This window comes from Delphinapterus leucas, chromosome 12 (genome assembly GCF_059928025.1).
Source record: "Delphinapterus leucas isolate spDelLeu-1000000601 "Yukka" chromosome 12, BTC_Dleu_Yukka2, whole genome shotgun sequence".
NCBI classification, from domain to species: domain Eukaryota; kingdom Metazoa; phylum Chordata; class Mammalia; order Artiodactyla; family Monodontidae; genus Delphinapterus; species Delphinapterus leucas.
The window spans coordinates 78,048,969-78,065,602 of NC_143140.1; the positions used below are offsets into that span (position 1 = coordinate 78,048,969).

Below are 16,634 nucleotides of genomic sequence, written 5' to 3' on the forward strand. Positions count from 1 at the left end.
AAGCTTAGGGATGTGAGCTCCCTCCAAACTGTGTGTGCCCACACTGTGTGAGGTTTATGGCAAGACTGTGTCTCAGCCTCTCCTAGCCACTTCACTATGGTTTTTTTTCTCATTTGCCAGATATGAAGGAATTCCTCACCTAGTTTTTTTTTATTATTTTCAGAGGAAATTGTTCTGTATGTAGCTGTAGATTTGTTGTGTCCATAGGTAGAGGTGAGTTCAGAATCTTCCTACATCACCATCTTTAATTGGAACTCTGTGTTTGGTCTCCTTGCATCAGCAAAGCCCACCACAGAGTAGGCACTCAATCAAAGCTTGTTGAATAAATAAGCACATAATGGTGTTTTTAACTAACATGTGAAGTAACTATTGTAATTGGTTTTTTGAAGTAGCAAGTTAATTTTTTTCTGTCAGCAATTTCTTGATGTGGAATAAAATGCTTAATTTGGAAATTAACGTTGTTTTTTACCTAAGCCCAGGATATACGGACAAAGTTTGGGAGCTCTTGAGAGAAATATTGCCCGAGTTTAAGCTGTCAGATGAGTCCAGCTCTGAAAGCAAAATAACAGACATAGATGCCAAATTAAAAGAACAAGGAAAAGACATGAAGGATGGGAAAGAAGTGAAAGATGGCAAAGAAATGAAAGATGGCAAGGAATTCAAACCTGAAGGTTCAGCAACAACACTAAAATTACCTGAGAAAAGTGACAGAGTTTTAAAGGGTAAGACATTCTATATCATGATGTTATTCAATATGGGTATTATATATAAACACTTTATAGTTTAGTCATTGCTTAATTTAATGATTATTTATTGTCATTATATTTATTAAGTGTTGTGGAAACAGTCATGTAATTAAGGTCCTTTCTTTCCAAGATATTAGAACTTGCAATGGTGTTTACCATATGTTAATTATTCTACTATATTTTGCTCTCCTTAAATATCAAAGGCAATTATATATTTTGATGATACTCAATTAATATATTATTAATATAGAAAAACACATTAAGTTTTCAATTTCCCTTAAACACATCTTTCTTATATGTTATATGTAGAGTGGAATGGACCAGAATACCAAAGGAGAAAAGTTGTCCTGTTTTCCTTTTCAGGAAGTGTGAAATGGACACAGATTAGATTATGATTTGCAGGTTATTGTAAGGTGAAAGTTAAAATCTGGAAAAAATTTTTTGAGTTATTTTACAGAGTGTAGGAGCATTTCTTCTTAAGTGGGAAATATATTTAATCATTATTTATTTTATGTTTTCTAAAATATTTTATATAGCCATACATATGAACAATAATGCTTGTATAGTAAGAGTTAAATATACTAGAAGATACTCAGCTTTTCTGTGTACTGTGATAGCATCTGTAATGATCTTTCAAATGTTTATGTTTTATAAGATATTGATATTTTGTCCTTATCTAGATCTTATCAACCAGCATTTCTAACCATATACTGCCCAGAAATAATTACTGTAAATGTTTCTCAAAAATATACAAAAAAATTGTGTGTGTGATATCCGCCTATCATCAGTGCCATTTAAAATGATCTAATGTGTATTAGTTTATAAAAGAAAGCAAAAAAAAAGCCAGATTAAATTTGTTTTACCCAGTGTATCCTAAATTAATTTGAACCTGGAATCCCTTTCTCATGTATCACAAGTTAACTTCTGTCTATCCAGCCCTCCATTTAACAATCCATTCAATATACTACTTGCTGAGAATATCGGTAAGTGTTCTAGGAATTAGTGATAACTTGATGAACAACATCAGGTGTGGAACTCACTTCCTAGAACTAAGGTCTAGTGAGTGGGACTAACATTAATTTTAAAAATCATAAATACATACTAATACATGAGTCTTGAAGGGAAATACAGGAAACTTTAGGAGTTCATATGAAAGACCTAGTCTGGGGCATCAAGGAAGAATTCCCTAAGGAATTTTGAGCTGTGTTTGCAAAGATGATAGGGATATCTGGAGGAAGATTAAGGACTGAGAAGGGAAGAGCATTCTAGGTAGAGGAGACAGCAGATATAAATATTATGAAGAAGTAGCAGGAATGACAATGATTTGGAAGACCTGGTAGAAGATATGTTTAGCTGGAGGAGAGGATGTGTGGAATAAAGTGGCTTAAGAAGAGCCTGGAGAAGTAGATAGGAGAGCGATCATTTCATATCCTCCAGGTCATGTTAAGATGATTGATCTTTACCAAGGAGCAATTGACGGCTAATGAAGAGTTTAGGGTTGAGTCATGATCTATTTCACATTTTCAAAAGGATATTCTGGTTCTCTGAGAAGAAAATAACTTGGTGTGCGCATGGGGGTGGAGAGTCAGTGACATGAGTGGACATAGAAAAAACAATTTGGAGACCTTTGCATCAGCTCAGTTCAGAGACAATAGTAGCTTGGCATAGGGTAATAGGACAGTCATAGTGGAGAGGCAGATAAAGTAAATGATTGAGAGATATTTAAAACGTAAAAAATGGCAGAATGTGGCAAAGATGATGTGTAGAATTCTGACTTCCAAAACTGGATAGATGGTAGTACCTTTTATTGAGAGGCGTAATGCCAAAAGAGGAACGGCTTTATGAGGAGAGATCACAGAATGACTCAGAACATATTGAATTTGAAGTGCCTTTAAGAAATCAAGTGTACTTTCATGTCAGGAGTTCCAGGCTGGTGATATACTTTTGGGAATCATTGACAAATGCGTGCCAAATTAAACAATGAATGATATTCCCAAGGAGATGGCGTAAAGTGAGAAGACTAAGAAGCTTAAGACTCAGCCTTAAAGAAGCTAAATATCTGAGAACTGGGTACCAAATAATGAGCTGGCAAAAGAGGTTAAAGGATGACCAGAGAAACAGGAAGAAGACCAGCAGAGCATGTTGCTACTGAAGTCAAAGGAAAAGAGTGCTTTAAGAATCAGGGAGATTGTGTCAAGTAGTGTTGAGAGTTGAAATATGAGGAGAATTCAAGTTTCTCTGCTGGATTTTGTGATATGGAGGTCACTGGGCACTGGTAAGTGATGGGAGTGGAAGACACGTTGGAGAGGTTAAGAAATAAGTGGGAAGTAAGATAATTTATAAACACCCCTGTTAGGAGTTTGTCTGTGAAGAACAGGAGAGCGACAAAGTGGAAGCTGACAGGGAATGTAGGGGACCCGTGAAAGATATTTAAATTTTTACCTGATGAAGAAGTATTTTTAAGTGATTGGGAAGATGCAGTTGAGATGACAGCCATAGTGTAAGTTTCCAGAGAGCCCAGGTGAAGGGATTGGACCAAACCAGGGAGCAAAGTCTCCTCCATCTTAACGGGTGGGCACAGGGCATGGGAGAGGACAGATGCACATGTCAGTGGATGAACGGGTTTGATAGGGAGAAGCTGAGGGTTTCTGACAAAAGGCTTCTATTCTCTATGAGCTAAGAGTGAAGTGGAGGTGGAGATGAAGGTTCTCGTTGTTATTTAAAATAGATGTGGCAGAAGCTTGCAGAACTAGAGGAAGGCCATGTCCAGTAGGACTCAGCTGCTACTTTTATTCAGAGGGGTTGGCCAGATGGGTGAAATGAGGTGACAGAGGAGCAACAGATTTACTCATGGTATTGGCAAAAACACATTTTGGTAAACATTTTTGCATACTTTCCAAATTTCTATTTGAAAAGTGTGTTTTTCTATTTATAATTTTTATTATATATATATACATTATATATTTTAAATTATGAATTCTGAATAGGCATTTAAAGGCTTTTAAAACCCCATTTTAAAATCATACATGAAGTCATATATTATTACCTATAATTAGTTTTAAGTCAAATATTTATAGAAAAGCCACAAAATAAAATTCTGATAATCTGTGTTTTGTACTTGTTTCCCAATAAAATATCTCATCCTACACTTATAGTTATCTTTGCCTTTGTATCTAACACAGATGTTAAATCTACTATAAAAGCTATGAGATACATTTACTTTAGAAGCTAAGGGGCAGTACAAATTGTTAATGTTATAGTTTTCATTTATGCAAATTTTAAAGAAAACAAACAACCTGATCAATGGTGATTACAAGTTTAGCAAATGATGAAAGAATGAATGGCAGAAATTTGAAATTTCTGTTTTAGAATTGGAAGGGATTTATTAGGAAATAAAAAAGCTTAGGGGTAAGTTGAAGGAGAACATGTTTCATAGAAATGTAAATGTGAATGGAAATTCAAATGGTGGACGGTTCTGGGTACTGGGTTTTACTACACACAACATGTGGACAATCAGATGTTGGTTTGTGGACGTTGGTTGGTAGCCAGTTTCCACCAGAAGATATTCTGGAGGCAGAAAGCTGTGTTTCTTGAAATGCAAGCCCCAAGTAAAGAAGATCTAAGAGGGCTCCACATTTAGGACTCAACTTTAAGCACTTTCTTTGCCGGTTTTTCTTTTTTAAATGAGAAAATCAGCCTGACACCATGATTTTATATGAATAAATTATATTCAACTGATCATCTACATTTAACATAAAATTTGTGTAGTCAATAATAAATAATGCTGCATGTCTTTCACAATACATGTCAATTTTCAAAGTTTCCTTTTGCTTTATTTTGATGTTACTAATTTGAGGTGAGTAGTACTTGGGGAAATTTATGGCTATTGTTTTACACTTAAATAAGTTAAATACTACTATTTAACTTTCTTTTCAACACAATGACTTAATAAGCGACATACATTGAGGTTTTGTAGTTAAAAGATTTATTACATTTTTTTTAATATGTTGGAGAAAGCTGATGCAAAAGACCTTGGAAAGAAGAGGAGTAAAGATGGAGAGAAGGAAAAAGAAAAGGAAAAATTCAAATGGTCTCTTCATGGTTCAAGGCCCTCATCAGACGTACAATATTCTCTACAGTCTCTGTCAGATTGTAAGTTCTCAGTCTCCTAGAATAATAATTATTGTACTTATTTCCTAAAATGCTGGAAAACACTGGAGCATAGAAATGTATTTCCTGTTTAGACATGTCTAAATAAGCTTTTCAAGGTTGCCCACAATTGTTAGGCCCTCAGATGGTTATGCATAACAGAGCAAGATCCTACATATGAGACAACGTTATCCAAGTTCTTATGGTACAACAGTCACAGAAGTGTTTACATGAAGGAGGATATATAATACTAATAAAAATATATGTTATATGTTAGTAGACATAATATATTTTTATTATAAAATATATAATTATATATTAATATGTATTAATATATGTCCTCCTCTGTGTAAATTTTATATATATGTTGATATATAAAATATATTTTTTAAACTTCATAGTCCTAACATTGGGTCATCTATCTTGGTGCTTCCAGAGTGTATATCATAATTCTCAGTTCATCCTTCTTTACATGAAAACATGTCCATTTACCTCCGGCACTATGCTTTATCTAGTTTTTTTTTTTCATTTTGTCTTTCTTAATACATTACTGTGTTTTTTCGTGAGAGCATTTTCATAGTTCTGGCTTTGTATTTTTACAGAAACATGTCTGGTGGTTTGGTAGAGAAAATACAAACACTAGTCATTATATTTTTAATTTTATACAAAAACTTGTTTTCTTATAGTGATGCCTTAAGCAATCTTTGTTGATACTGGATGACATAACAGTCCCAAAGTTACTGATAATTATTCATGTTTGTGAGAATGGCTAAACCTTTCTTTGAGTTTCTTTCTTTGTGAAAATGATGGTAACAATGCCTCTTTTTCTACCAAACTCATAGTTAAGTCAACCTCTAGATACAGAATGTGGTTCAAAGTTTGGGCTGTGGAGTAAAATTGCCTGGGTTCAGATCTCTGCTGCATGAAAAATATGTTAGAGAAGGAAAAAATTTCCCTCTACTCTCTCCAGGTTCTTCTAGCTGGTGTAAGAATTAAATTGACATGAGACAGATTAACAGAAGAAAAAGAATAATAATTATGTATGTATGAGGCCTCATAAGAAAAATGAAACCCAAGGACAAGTTAGGCAATTGAGGCTTATCTACCATCTGAGAGAAAGAAAAGGGGGTCGGGGGTTTGTGACTTCAAAAGGGAGGAAGGCAATTCACCTGGAGATTGAAAAGCAAATGTTTGGTAAACACATGTTGGCTCTACCATGCAGAGGCAGTGGGACACAGAGAGAACTCTTGTCTCTAGGCCCTGCCCTACCACACTTAGCCCATATTCTTTGTAGGTATCTCTGGTGGTAGTGCTTTTCCTGGACCAGGCCCTTTATCTGAATTCTTTTAGGCAGTTAAGGGGGAGGTAAAAAGGAAGAATTCCTGAGTACTCTGTTCTTAAAAAAAAAAAAAAAAAAAAAAAAAGCCCAAAATAATCCTCATGACAGAGAGACACATTTTAAGGTGACAAATTTTGCTCCCCTACATATACAAAATTTACTTTTTAAATGTAAAAACATATTTTTACAAGTTGGGCATAGTTCACATCTTAATCCATTTTAGAGTGATCCAGGCTTAACATCTAATTTATATATTGCGGTTCTAAAGATATTATTCTTCAGTAAACATATTATCTAGTGCAGTGAAATGTAAGTGCGTGAATTTTTTTTAACATCTTTATTGGAGTATAATTGCTTTACAATGGTGTGTTAGTTTCTGCTTTATAACAAAGTGAATCAGGTATACATATACATATGTTCCCATATCTCTTCCCTCTTGCGTCTCCCTCCCTCCCACCCTCCCTATCCCACCCCTCTAGGTGGTCACAAAGCACCGAGCCGACCTCCCTGTGCTATGTGGCTGCTTCCCACTAGCTATCTGTTTTACATTTGGTAGTGTATATATGTCCATGCCACTCTCTCACTTTGTCCCAGCTTACCCTTCCCCCTCCCCGTGTCCTAAAGTCCATTCTCTAGCAGGTCTGTGTCTTTATTCCTGTCTTGCCCCTAGGTTCTTCATGACCTTTATTATTTTTTTCCTTAGATTCCATATATATGTGTTAGCATACGGTATTTTTCTCTTTCTGACTTACTTCACTTTGTGTGACAGACTCTAGGTCCATCCACCTCATTACAAATAACTCAATTTTATTTCTTTTTATGGCTGAGTAATATTCCATTGTATATATGTGCCACATCTTCTTTATCCATTCATCCGATGATGGGCACTTAGGTTGCTTCCAGGTCCTGGCTATTGTAAATAGAGCTGCAATGAACATTTTGGTACATGACTCTTTTTGAATTATGGTTTTCTCAGGGTATATGCCCAGTAGTGGGATTGCTGGGTCATATGGTAGTTCTATTTGTAGTTTTTTAAGGAACCTCCATACTGTTCTCCACAGTGGCTGTATCCATTTACATTCCCACCAACAGTGCAACAGGATTCCCTTTTCTCCACACCCTCTCCAGCATTTATTGTTTCTAGATTTTTTGATGATGGCCATTCTGACCAGTGTGAGATGATATCTCATTGTAGTTTTGATTTGCATTTCTCTAATGATTAATGATGTTGAGCATTCTTTCATGTGTTTGTTGGCAATCTGTATATCTTCTTTGGAGAAATGTCTATTGAGGTCTTCTGCCCATTTTTGGATTGGGCTGTTTGTTTTTTTCATATTGAGCTGCATGTACTGATTGTAAATTTTGGAGATTAATCCTTTGTCAGTTGCTTCATTTGCAAATATTTTCTCCCATTCTGAGGGTTGTCTTTTGGCCTTGTTTATGGTTTCCTTTGCTGTGCAAAAGTTTTGAAGTTTCATTAGGTCCCATTTGTTTATTTTTGTTTTTATTTCCATTTCTCTAGGAGGTGGGTCAGAAAGGATCTTGCTGTGATTTATGTCATAGAGTGTTCTGCCTGTTTTCCTCTAAGAGTTTGATAGTGTCTGGCCTTACATTTAGGTCTTTAATCCATTTTGAGTTTATTTTTGTGTATGGTGTTAGGGAGTGTTCTAATCTCATTCTTTTACATGTACCTGTCCAGTTTTCCCAGCACCACTTATTGAAGAGGCTGTCTTTTCTCCACTGTATATTCTTGCCTCCTTTGTCAAAGATAAGGTGACCATATATGCGTGGGTTTATCTCTGGGCTTTCTATCCTGTTCCATTGATCTATATTTCTGTTTTTGTTAAGTGTGTGAATTTTAAAGGAATAAATCAAAACCTTTTAATTAAAAATAAAAACAATAGAGGAAAATAAATTCTATTATTTTGGCCAAAATCTTTAAAGAACAAAAGCATCCTGAATCAAATGGGGTAATTTCAGGGGTATTAAGGAACACATGAATAAATATTGATGTTCAGGAGCAAATCTACAGGCATTAAACATTCCAAACTAAGTTACCTTCTTAGTTTCGATTCTTCATGGGAGGATTAATTTATTTATGTTTTCTTTCTACTTGAAATGACATAGAAACTCTCAGAATTCCTTAAATTCAAAATAAAGATTCTATGAAAGCTAAGTTACATTGACAGATAGCTAGAGTGAGTTTATGTAATAAGTGTTTTACAATGAAGTAAAATGATTTCTTAATGAATTATATGGTACTATTGTGAAGGTAAAACTGACGAGACATTCTAAAATAGATGTACATTTGAGATTTAACATTTATTATATGCATGCAGAGTCATTTACCTATATTTCTTCAACAAAGATAAGTTCATTAAGGAATTTGAACAGTCTACTAAGACCTGCCAGTTCCATTTTGTCTAGAATTTCCATGACACAATATGTGTTTGGTTTTACAGGTTCTTCAGCAATACAGTCCCCTCAGATAGTTGTATATGCTACCTTTACACCTCTCTATTTGTTTGAAAAGAAGATCTTTTTATTAGAGAAGATGGTAAGTACTCAAGGCCAAGAAATTCAGTATAATTTATGGTGTGTGTGTGTGTGTGTGTGTGTGTGTGTTGTAGTAAAAGGTATATCAGAATTTAATCAAAATTTCATTCCTGAATTTCAGTCCTCTTATCTCTATAATTAGGCACTTAGGTACAAGGACCTGGAACATCCAAAATTTTCTTAGATGACTGCAATAGTTTTAACTACAAAAAAAAAAAAAAAGGATGTAGTCTCATATTTTTATCAATTCCTTTCATTGTAAACAAAAGGCATCAAATTATATATTTCAGTGAGAAGTGTGTAAGCCATTCCTAAGTAATAATAAATCATCTTTCTATAAACAGGTCATACATATTTTCTTAACCTAAGACAACTTAAATAAATGCATATTGAGGGCTAGTAAACCACTGCTATGAGCTCCTTGTATCTTAAAGTAATACACACAAAAATGTTAATTGTTTTTTTCTTATAAATCTAACAACTTATAGAAAACTTAGAAAATATGGACAAAGATAATAAACTATTCATAGTATAAACACCTAGTCATAGACACTATTAACATTTTGGCGTATACACTTTGACTGTTTTTCTTGTCTGCATATTTTCTATGTGTACATGTGTATAAACGTTTTTACTCAGGGGAATTCTATTTTACTTTCTGTTTAGAAACCAGCTTTTTCACTTGACACTGTATCATTAACATTTTCCCATGATGTGAAATATTTGACAACATAATATTTAATAAGTTACATGGGATGCATTGGTTTGCCATAATTTTTTAAGTTATCTTTGGTTCTGGGACATAAAAATTATTTTTCTCCTTCCCTTTTAAAGAGTAAAGCCAGATTACTCTTCAGTCTACTTAAAAAACAGCCTATTGTATTTGTATTGATTCCTAACACTTTGGGGAACTTTTAGACATCCAACACTTTATTGCTAGAATTTTATATGTTCTGAAATCACTACATCAAAGTATGAGAAGACACGGATATAATTATTTGTTTAGTTAGAAATAGCTGAGTATTAGAAATTGAATGGAAATTTGGTTGAAATGTTTACAGTTTCAATTCTCTGATTACTGCACTTTACTGTGTGCATTACATTTATCTTCTTGATGATCTGCCCAAGGGGCATAGTGTTATCATTCCTTCTCCTTCCCTTCCTTCCTTTCCTTCCCCCTTCCTTGCTTCCTCCCTTCCTTCCTCCCTCCCTTCCTTCCTTCCTCCCTCCCTCCCTTCCTCCCTCCCTCCTTTCCTTCCTTCCTTCCTTCCTTCCTGCCTCCCTCACTTCCTCCCTTCCTCGCTCCCTTCCTTCCCCCTTCCTCCCTTCCTTCGCTCCACCCTCCCTTCCTTCCTCTCTCCCTTCCTTCCTCCCTCCCTTTCTTCCTCCCTCCCTTTCTTCCTCCCTCCCTTTCTTCCTCCCTCCCTTTCTTCCTCCCTCCCTTGCTTCCTCCCTCCCTCCCTTCCCTGCTTCCTCCCTCCCTCATTTCCTTCCTTCCTTCCTTCCTCCCACCCTCCCTTCCCCCCTTCCTACCTCTCTTCCTTCCTCCCTCCCTCCCTTCCTCCCTCACTCCCTCCCTTCCTGCCCTCCTTCCTTCCTCCCTCCCTTCTCTTCCCTCCCTTCCTTCCCTCCTTCCCCCCTTCCTCCCTCCCTTCCTTCCGTCCTTCCTCCCTCCCTCCATTCCTCCCTTCCGCCCCTCCTTCCTCCCTCCCTCCCTTCCTCCCTCCCTCCCTTCCTCCCTCCCTTCCTTCCTCCCTTCCCTCCTTCCTCCCTCGCTCCCTTCCTTCCCTCCTCCGTCCCTTCCTCCCTCCCTTCCTTCCTCCCTCCCTCCCTTCCACCCTCCCTCCTTTCCTCCATTCCTTCCCTCATTCCTCCCTCCCTTCCTTCCTTCCTTCCTCCCTCCCATCCTTCCTCCCTCCCTTCCTCCCTCCCTCCTTTCCTTCCTTCCTCCCTCCCTTCCACCCTCCCTCCCTTCCTTCCTTCCTCCCTTCCTTCTGTCCTTCCTTCCTTCTCTCCTTCCTCCCTCCTTCCCTTCCTTCCTCCCTCCATTCCTTCCTTCCTCCCTCCATTCCTTCCCTCCTTCCTCCCTCCCTCCCTTCCTCCCTCCCTCCCTTCCCTGCTTCCTCCCTCCCTCATTTCCTTCCTTTCTTCCTTCCTCCCTCCCTCCCTTCCTCCCTTCCTGCCCTCCTTCCTCCCTCCCTTCCTTCCTTCCTTCCTCCCTCTCTTCCTGCCTCCCTCCCTCTCTCCCTTCCTCCCTCCCTCCCTTCCTTCCTCCCTCCTTTCCTCCCTCCCTTCCTTCCACCCTTCCTTCCTTCCTCCCTCCCTTCCCTCCTTCCTCCCTTCCTTCACCCCTGCCTTCCTCCCTCCCTCCCTTCCTTCCTCCCTCCCTCCCTCCTCCCTCCTCCCTCCCTCCCTCCCTTCCTCCCTCCCTCCCTTCCCTCCTCCCTCCCTCCCTCCCTTCCTTCCCTCCTTCCTCCCTCCTTGCCTTCTTTCTCTCCTTCCTCCCTCCCTTCCTTCCCTCCTCCCTCCCTTCCTTCCCTCCTCCCTCCCTCCCACCCTTCCTCCCTCCCTCCCTTCCTCCCTCCCTTCCTTTCTTCCTACCTCCATCCCTCCCTCCCTTCCTCCCTCCCTCCTTTCCTTCCTTCTCTCGCTCCCTGCCTTCCTTCCTTCCTCCTTCTTTCCTCCCTCCCTCCCTCCCTCCCTCCTCCTCTCCCTTCTTCCCTTCCCTCCTTCCTCCCTTCCTTCCCTTCTTCCTCCCTTCCTTCTTTCCTCCTTCCTCCCTCCCTTCCCCCCTCCCTTCCTTCCTTCCTCCCTCCCTCCCTTCCCTCCTCCCTCCCTCCCTTCCCTCCTCCCTCCCTCCCTCCCTCCCTTCCTCCCTCCCTTCCTTCCTCCCTCCCTTCCTCCCTCCTTTCCTCCCTCCCTTCCTTCCTCCCTCCCTTCCTTCCTCCCTCCCTCCCTCCTTCCTCTTCCTCCTTTTCCTCCTCCTCCTTTCTTTTTAGATAGGAAGCATTCCTTCCTGCGACAATCTGTAATATAACAAGGGTAATATTGTCAAGACAACAGAACATAATGTGCCATTATGAATGTAGAGAAAGGGGCAGTGTGTCTGTTTTTATTTCAAAGTTATTTACCTTTAGCCATGGTTAAATCCTAGTGTGCTTCCCAGGCTTCCGAGTCTTCCGAGTTAGGATTTCAGCTGCCTGTGTCAGCCCTGATTTTTTTTTAATCTCCTTACCCAGCCTTGGCCTAGGTGTTGTCTTAGATATTCCAGTAGTCTAACATCATAGACTACAAAAGAACATGAGCCATGCTTTATGGAGTGTCCTGGCCTCACGTATGGGAAGTACTTAAACACTTTTTAAAACTGAAAAATATAAAGATAGAATTTACATCTTCATTACACAAAGAAGGTGCAAAATAATCCACTTGAACTTTTTGCTGTTCTACTGAAAAATTAACCTGTAAACACAAAATTTTTAATTGAAAAAACAAAGAAACTCTCATGTTTATTCATTAATTCAACAGATGTTTATTAATTGTTTATTAATTGAATTACCCCACATGTCCTAAACAATGAGCTGGGATCTGAGGACACCATGATGAACATGACTAATAAGGACGCTCCCCACAAAGTTTAGAGTCAATGAGAAAGGCAGATGAGCAACAACAGTAATAAAGTTAGAAGATTCTCATGATAGAGAGTGCCTGGAACATGGTAGATGTAGCATTAAAATAAAATAAAGTTGAATGAGTGACCAAATAAATGAATTAATGAAGGAGTGGATAAATGAGTATTGGACACATAGCAGAAACACATCTTTCTCTCCAGTGGGTGACTAGGGAAGTCTTCCTAAAGGGGGAAAAAAAATGTTTAAGCAGTGGCTTTAAGATGTTAGCCTGGAAAATAGGAAAAAGTGTGCTTGAAGCAGAGGGAAGCTTATGTGGGAAAGTCTGAAGGTGAAGGAGAACCCACTGGGTTCGAGGGACTACTAGAGGTTGAACAGATTGCAAAGGGAGAAGTGTTAGAGGCAGCTTGAGATGTGGGAGGGAGCCAGGATGTGCAGAGTATTATAAATCCTCCTTTTGGGGGTTGAAATGACTTAAAGGGCCCAGAGTTTCAGAAATGAGCCCAGTGTCTATAACAGTAATGAAATGAACTTCAAGGCTGTAATGAATTGACTACAGCGTTACAGTCTCCTGCTGATTCTTTTACATTATTTATTAGGATGAACACTGGTAAAAATCAGAATGTAAAGATGATATAATATTTTCAAGCTGAATCTACAGAAAACAAGTTCTGTTCTAGTGGAATTTTGTTAAATGGAGTACATTGCAAAAAATTCTAACCCCAAAGACAATGAGACCAGGCTGTAAAAATAAAGTCAATACTTTTATTTAAAGAATTGGTAAAGAATGCAAGAATAAAAGAAAAAAAAACTTGGGAAGAAACAAAGTGTTAAGAATTACCCCACATTTTCCCCCATCCTCTTTCTCCTGGATCTTCTAAGTGGTTTTAGTTTTATTTAAATGGGTGAGCTGGGAGTTCTAAAAAAGCCTCCCCTATCTACTCAAAATCCTACTTTTAGAATGTCTGAGGTGGGATGGGGTAAGGGAGTGAAAGCGTTTTATGGACAAGGAAACTTCTAGTTTGTCTCACATAATGAATTATTCAAAAATATTTCTTGAAGGCCTATTCAGTATTTCACTAGAATGTTTCACTATTCTAAATTTCTCTCTGTCCCTAATTCTAATCTAAGGAAATTTGTGCCCCTTGAACAAAGTTTCTCGATATCAAACTATAACTATTATTAATAGCATTACTTTATGTCATTCAGAAGTATTGTGTAGTATGTTGGAAATAAAACGAAGTAAGAGAAACTGGCTTACATACCTTACATCAAGCTAGTACTTTTGTGGATTATTCAAACAATACAATAGGTGAAAATACCATACTTAATTATTTGACACAATATCTTACATTTTCTAAATGCCTTAAATAGTTTTATTTTCTGATGCTCTGCAGCTCAAAAAAGAAAGCAAACAGACTACAATTGTGATTGCAATTGTAAGAAGGAGTTGAGATGTGTAGACCAAATTTTTGAACAGTAAACTATCTGGGAATTATTCAACTTATAAATACTACTTTGGATATTATTTAAATGTAAATTTTACAGTAATGTATTTTTATTACTATACCGAGACATTAACTTATTGAATAACAGCAATGTATTCTTCCATAAATTCTTATTGGAAAGGGTTCCTTTCAGGTGTTGGGAAACTTCTAAAATTTGACAGAGTTAAAGTTTAGCCTTTATAGCATCTATACAAAAAAGGTTTAGCCTTTATAGCATCTATGAAAAAAAATTTTTAAGCCACTCTAAGGCATAATTCCAGGGATTTCTGAATTTTTCAGTGAATTGTTAACATTCACAGATGGGATAAAGGGGATGTGGCATTTTCCTCTCCTTTAAATTAGGCCTTTTTAAAAAAAAAAAACAGAAAAACATTGAAGTGCTTTCCTCTTTATTTCACATACTTATAATGCTTTTAAGTGTCTCTACTGGACTTAATAATGCACTGATTAACTCTTTCTTACAATTATTAATTATTACCATCATAATTAATCTCTGGATTCAGGAAGAACTGTTCTAGCTCAGGGATATACCCCCGCCTATTTTGTGCCTCAACTATAGATTGAGCTACAGTTTGAGCTATAGAAAAACAGCCCCAACAGCAAGGCATGTTGTAGCTGAGGCAATAATTTAGAATAGGCTAAAAGGTGGGTTTCTGATCCCAATTTAAATGACTGCTTTATAAATTTACATTTTCAAACATTGCTATTTGCATAGAAATCAATGATGCAAAATCACTAGGAAGAAAAATAGTTACTGGCAAAACTGACTTTAAGGTAGTTAATATTTTATTTTACTTTAAATGTTTCAACATTTAGACCGTGAACATGAGAATTTGACTACAGTGTACATTACTTTAACTTTCACATACTTTTTGATTACTTATGGCATATTTCAGCCATCAGTCAGTAACTGAATTTCTACTTAAATCTTATTCTGAATTGTTCCAAAGCCAAGTGGCTTCAGGAGATCTGAACCGTCAAATATGGAAAGCATCTGCCTGGGAAACGACTTGATCTGGCAGGACACAGGGCAGCCTCTACCCTCTGTCCTTCTGTGAATGCCTCCATTGTCAGGCGTGATCATGAGGATTTCGTGTGGGCGGAGCCTGAGGACACTGTAGACAAGGCAACCGCTTACCCTCATGGACCTGACGCCTAAAGGCAGTGGGTTTTTTTGAACACTACGTAGCAATTGCTGGTGCTTAAAAAACAAACTAACAAAGACTTTACATGTTAAGGACTGCATCAAAGCTTTAACCTATAAAAATAGTAGTTGATTAATTTTGGACCAAAACTGATATACTAAGACTTCTGCAATCTCATAGAATCTTAAACTCTTAGAACTGAAAAGTGGCTTCTGGTTCTAGTCTCTCATTTTGTAAATAAGGAAAGGGGGCCCCAGATAACTTAAAAGATGGAAAGAAATACAAAGAGTAATAGTGCTTATGTTAAGGGATGTAGAAATACGGGTGGTTATTTTTTTTCTTATTACCACTATGTCTCTCTAGTGGTGATAGTATTTTTATAATGACGAAAAGTATTATCTTAAGTGCATGAAGCAAATACAAGAATCCTTTTAAATCTGCCTTCCACCTTTTAGGCTGATTCTGCTGAGAAGCTTAGGGAATATGGGCTTTCCCACACCTGTAGCCATCCTGTGCTGGTGACAAGAACTAGGTCTTGCCTGCTTATAGCACCACCAAAACTACCTCCTATACCTCCGTGGAAACTCCTTCGTCAAAAAAAGGAAACTGTTATAACAGATGAAGCTCAAGGTATGAATCATATTGTCTGAAAATCTTATTAACATTTCTCTCTATGAAGTTCTAATAGTTTCATTTGTAATGAGATACATATCAAGGCAAACAACTCAACATTACAGTTAAAACCTTCATTTAATTTTATGTCCGAATTTTATGTCTTTAAAGGATTAATTCTGCACATCTCAGACGCCAAGCAGTTTGGTTTTCATGTCTAAACTGGCCAGATATATAAAGGCCATTCTTTGGGTGATGGCATTGTGATTATAACTGTGATAAAAAAGTGGTTTGTAGTAAATAACATAGAAGGTTAAGTAGCATATACGTTAGACCACTGGTGTGAATTTCTAACATGGGCATCATTCTACAGTGCCCTGTAGGACATAATCTTTGAATTGACTGATTTCTGTTTGAAACTCGTATAGGAATAGGACTTTTACCCTGGGCTGGTTCCTGTGTCAGTGTTGTCATGTAGCCACAGTGAATGGCAGTTGTGCTCAGAAATACACAGGTTCACACAGGTTGAGAATGGGGCAGGGAGACTGTTCCCACCTTGTTCTTATTCTCACCTTTTATTTCTAAATTCCTCATAATCCATGTCTAATTCTTCGCTCCTTCAATCATTTTCTCGACAAGTCTTCATTTTTACTCCTTTTTCCATGAGCACCACGTTTGAATGGAAGAGAGACCAAGATGGCGAGAGAAGAAATGAGCGAGACCATAAATGAAAAATCAGAAGGAGAGGGGATTAGAAAAGAAAAACTAATAATTAAAAAATTATTGCTTAGAGGAATAACTTAATTTGTTTATATTAATTCAGCATAAACATATGGCCTTTCCGTAGCTAATTTATACTTGCGATTTTTAATGAAGGGTGATAGAGAATTGTGGTGCTATGGTTTACATATGTATATGTGTGTATGTGTGTATATATATTTCCCATTCCGAAA

The 16,634-nt window shown here is 37.7% G+C and overlaps 1 protein-coding gene across 1 annotated transcript in view; it reads left to right on the forward strand.

Moving 5' to 3' along the window:
- The window catches only part of ADGB (androglobin), a 193,783-nt gene that overhangs the window by 84,472 nt on the left and 92,677 nt on the right, over positions 1-16,634 (forward strand). The window contains exons 8-11 of the mRNA XM_089922105.1: positions 475-722; positions 4,764-4,898; positions 8,697-8,791; positions 15,525-15,699. Of these exons, the coding sequence (XP_089778231.1) occupies positions 475-722; positions 4,764-4,898; positions 8,697-8,791; positions 15,525-15,699 (653 nt within the window). The remainder of the gene's footprint in view (positions 1-474; positions 723-4,763; positions 4,899-8,696; positions 8,792-15,524; positions 15,700-16,634) is intronic.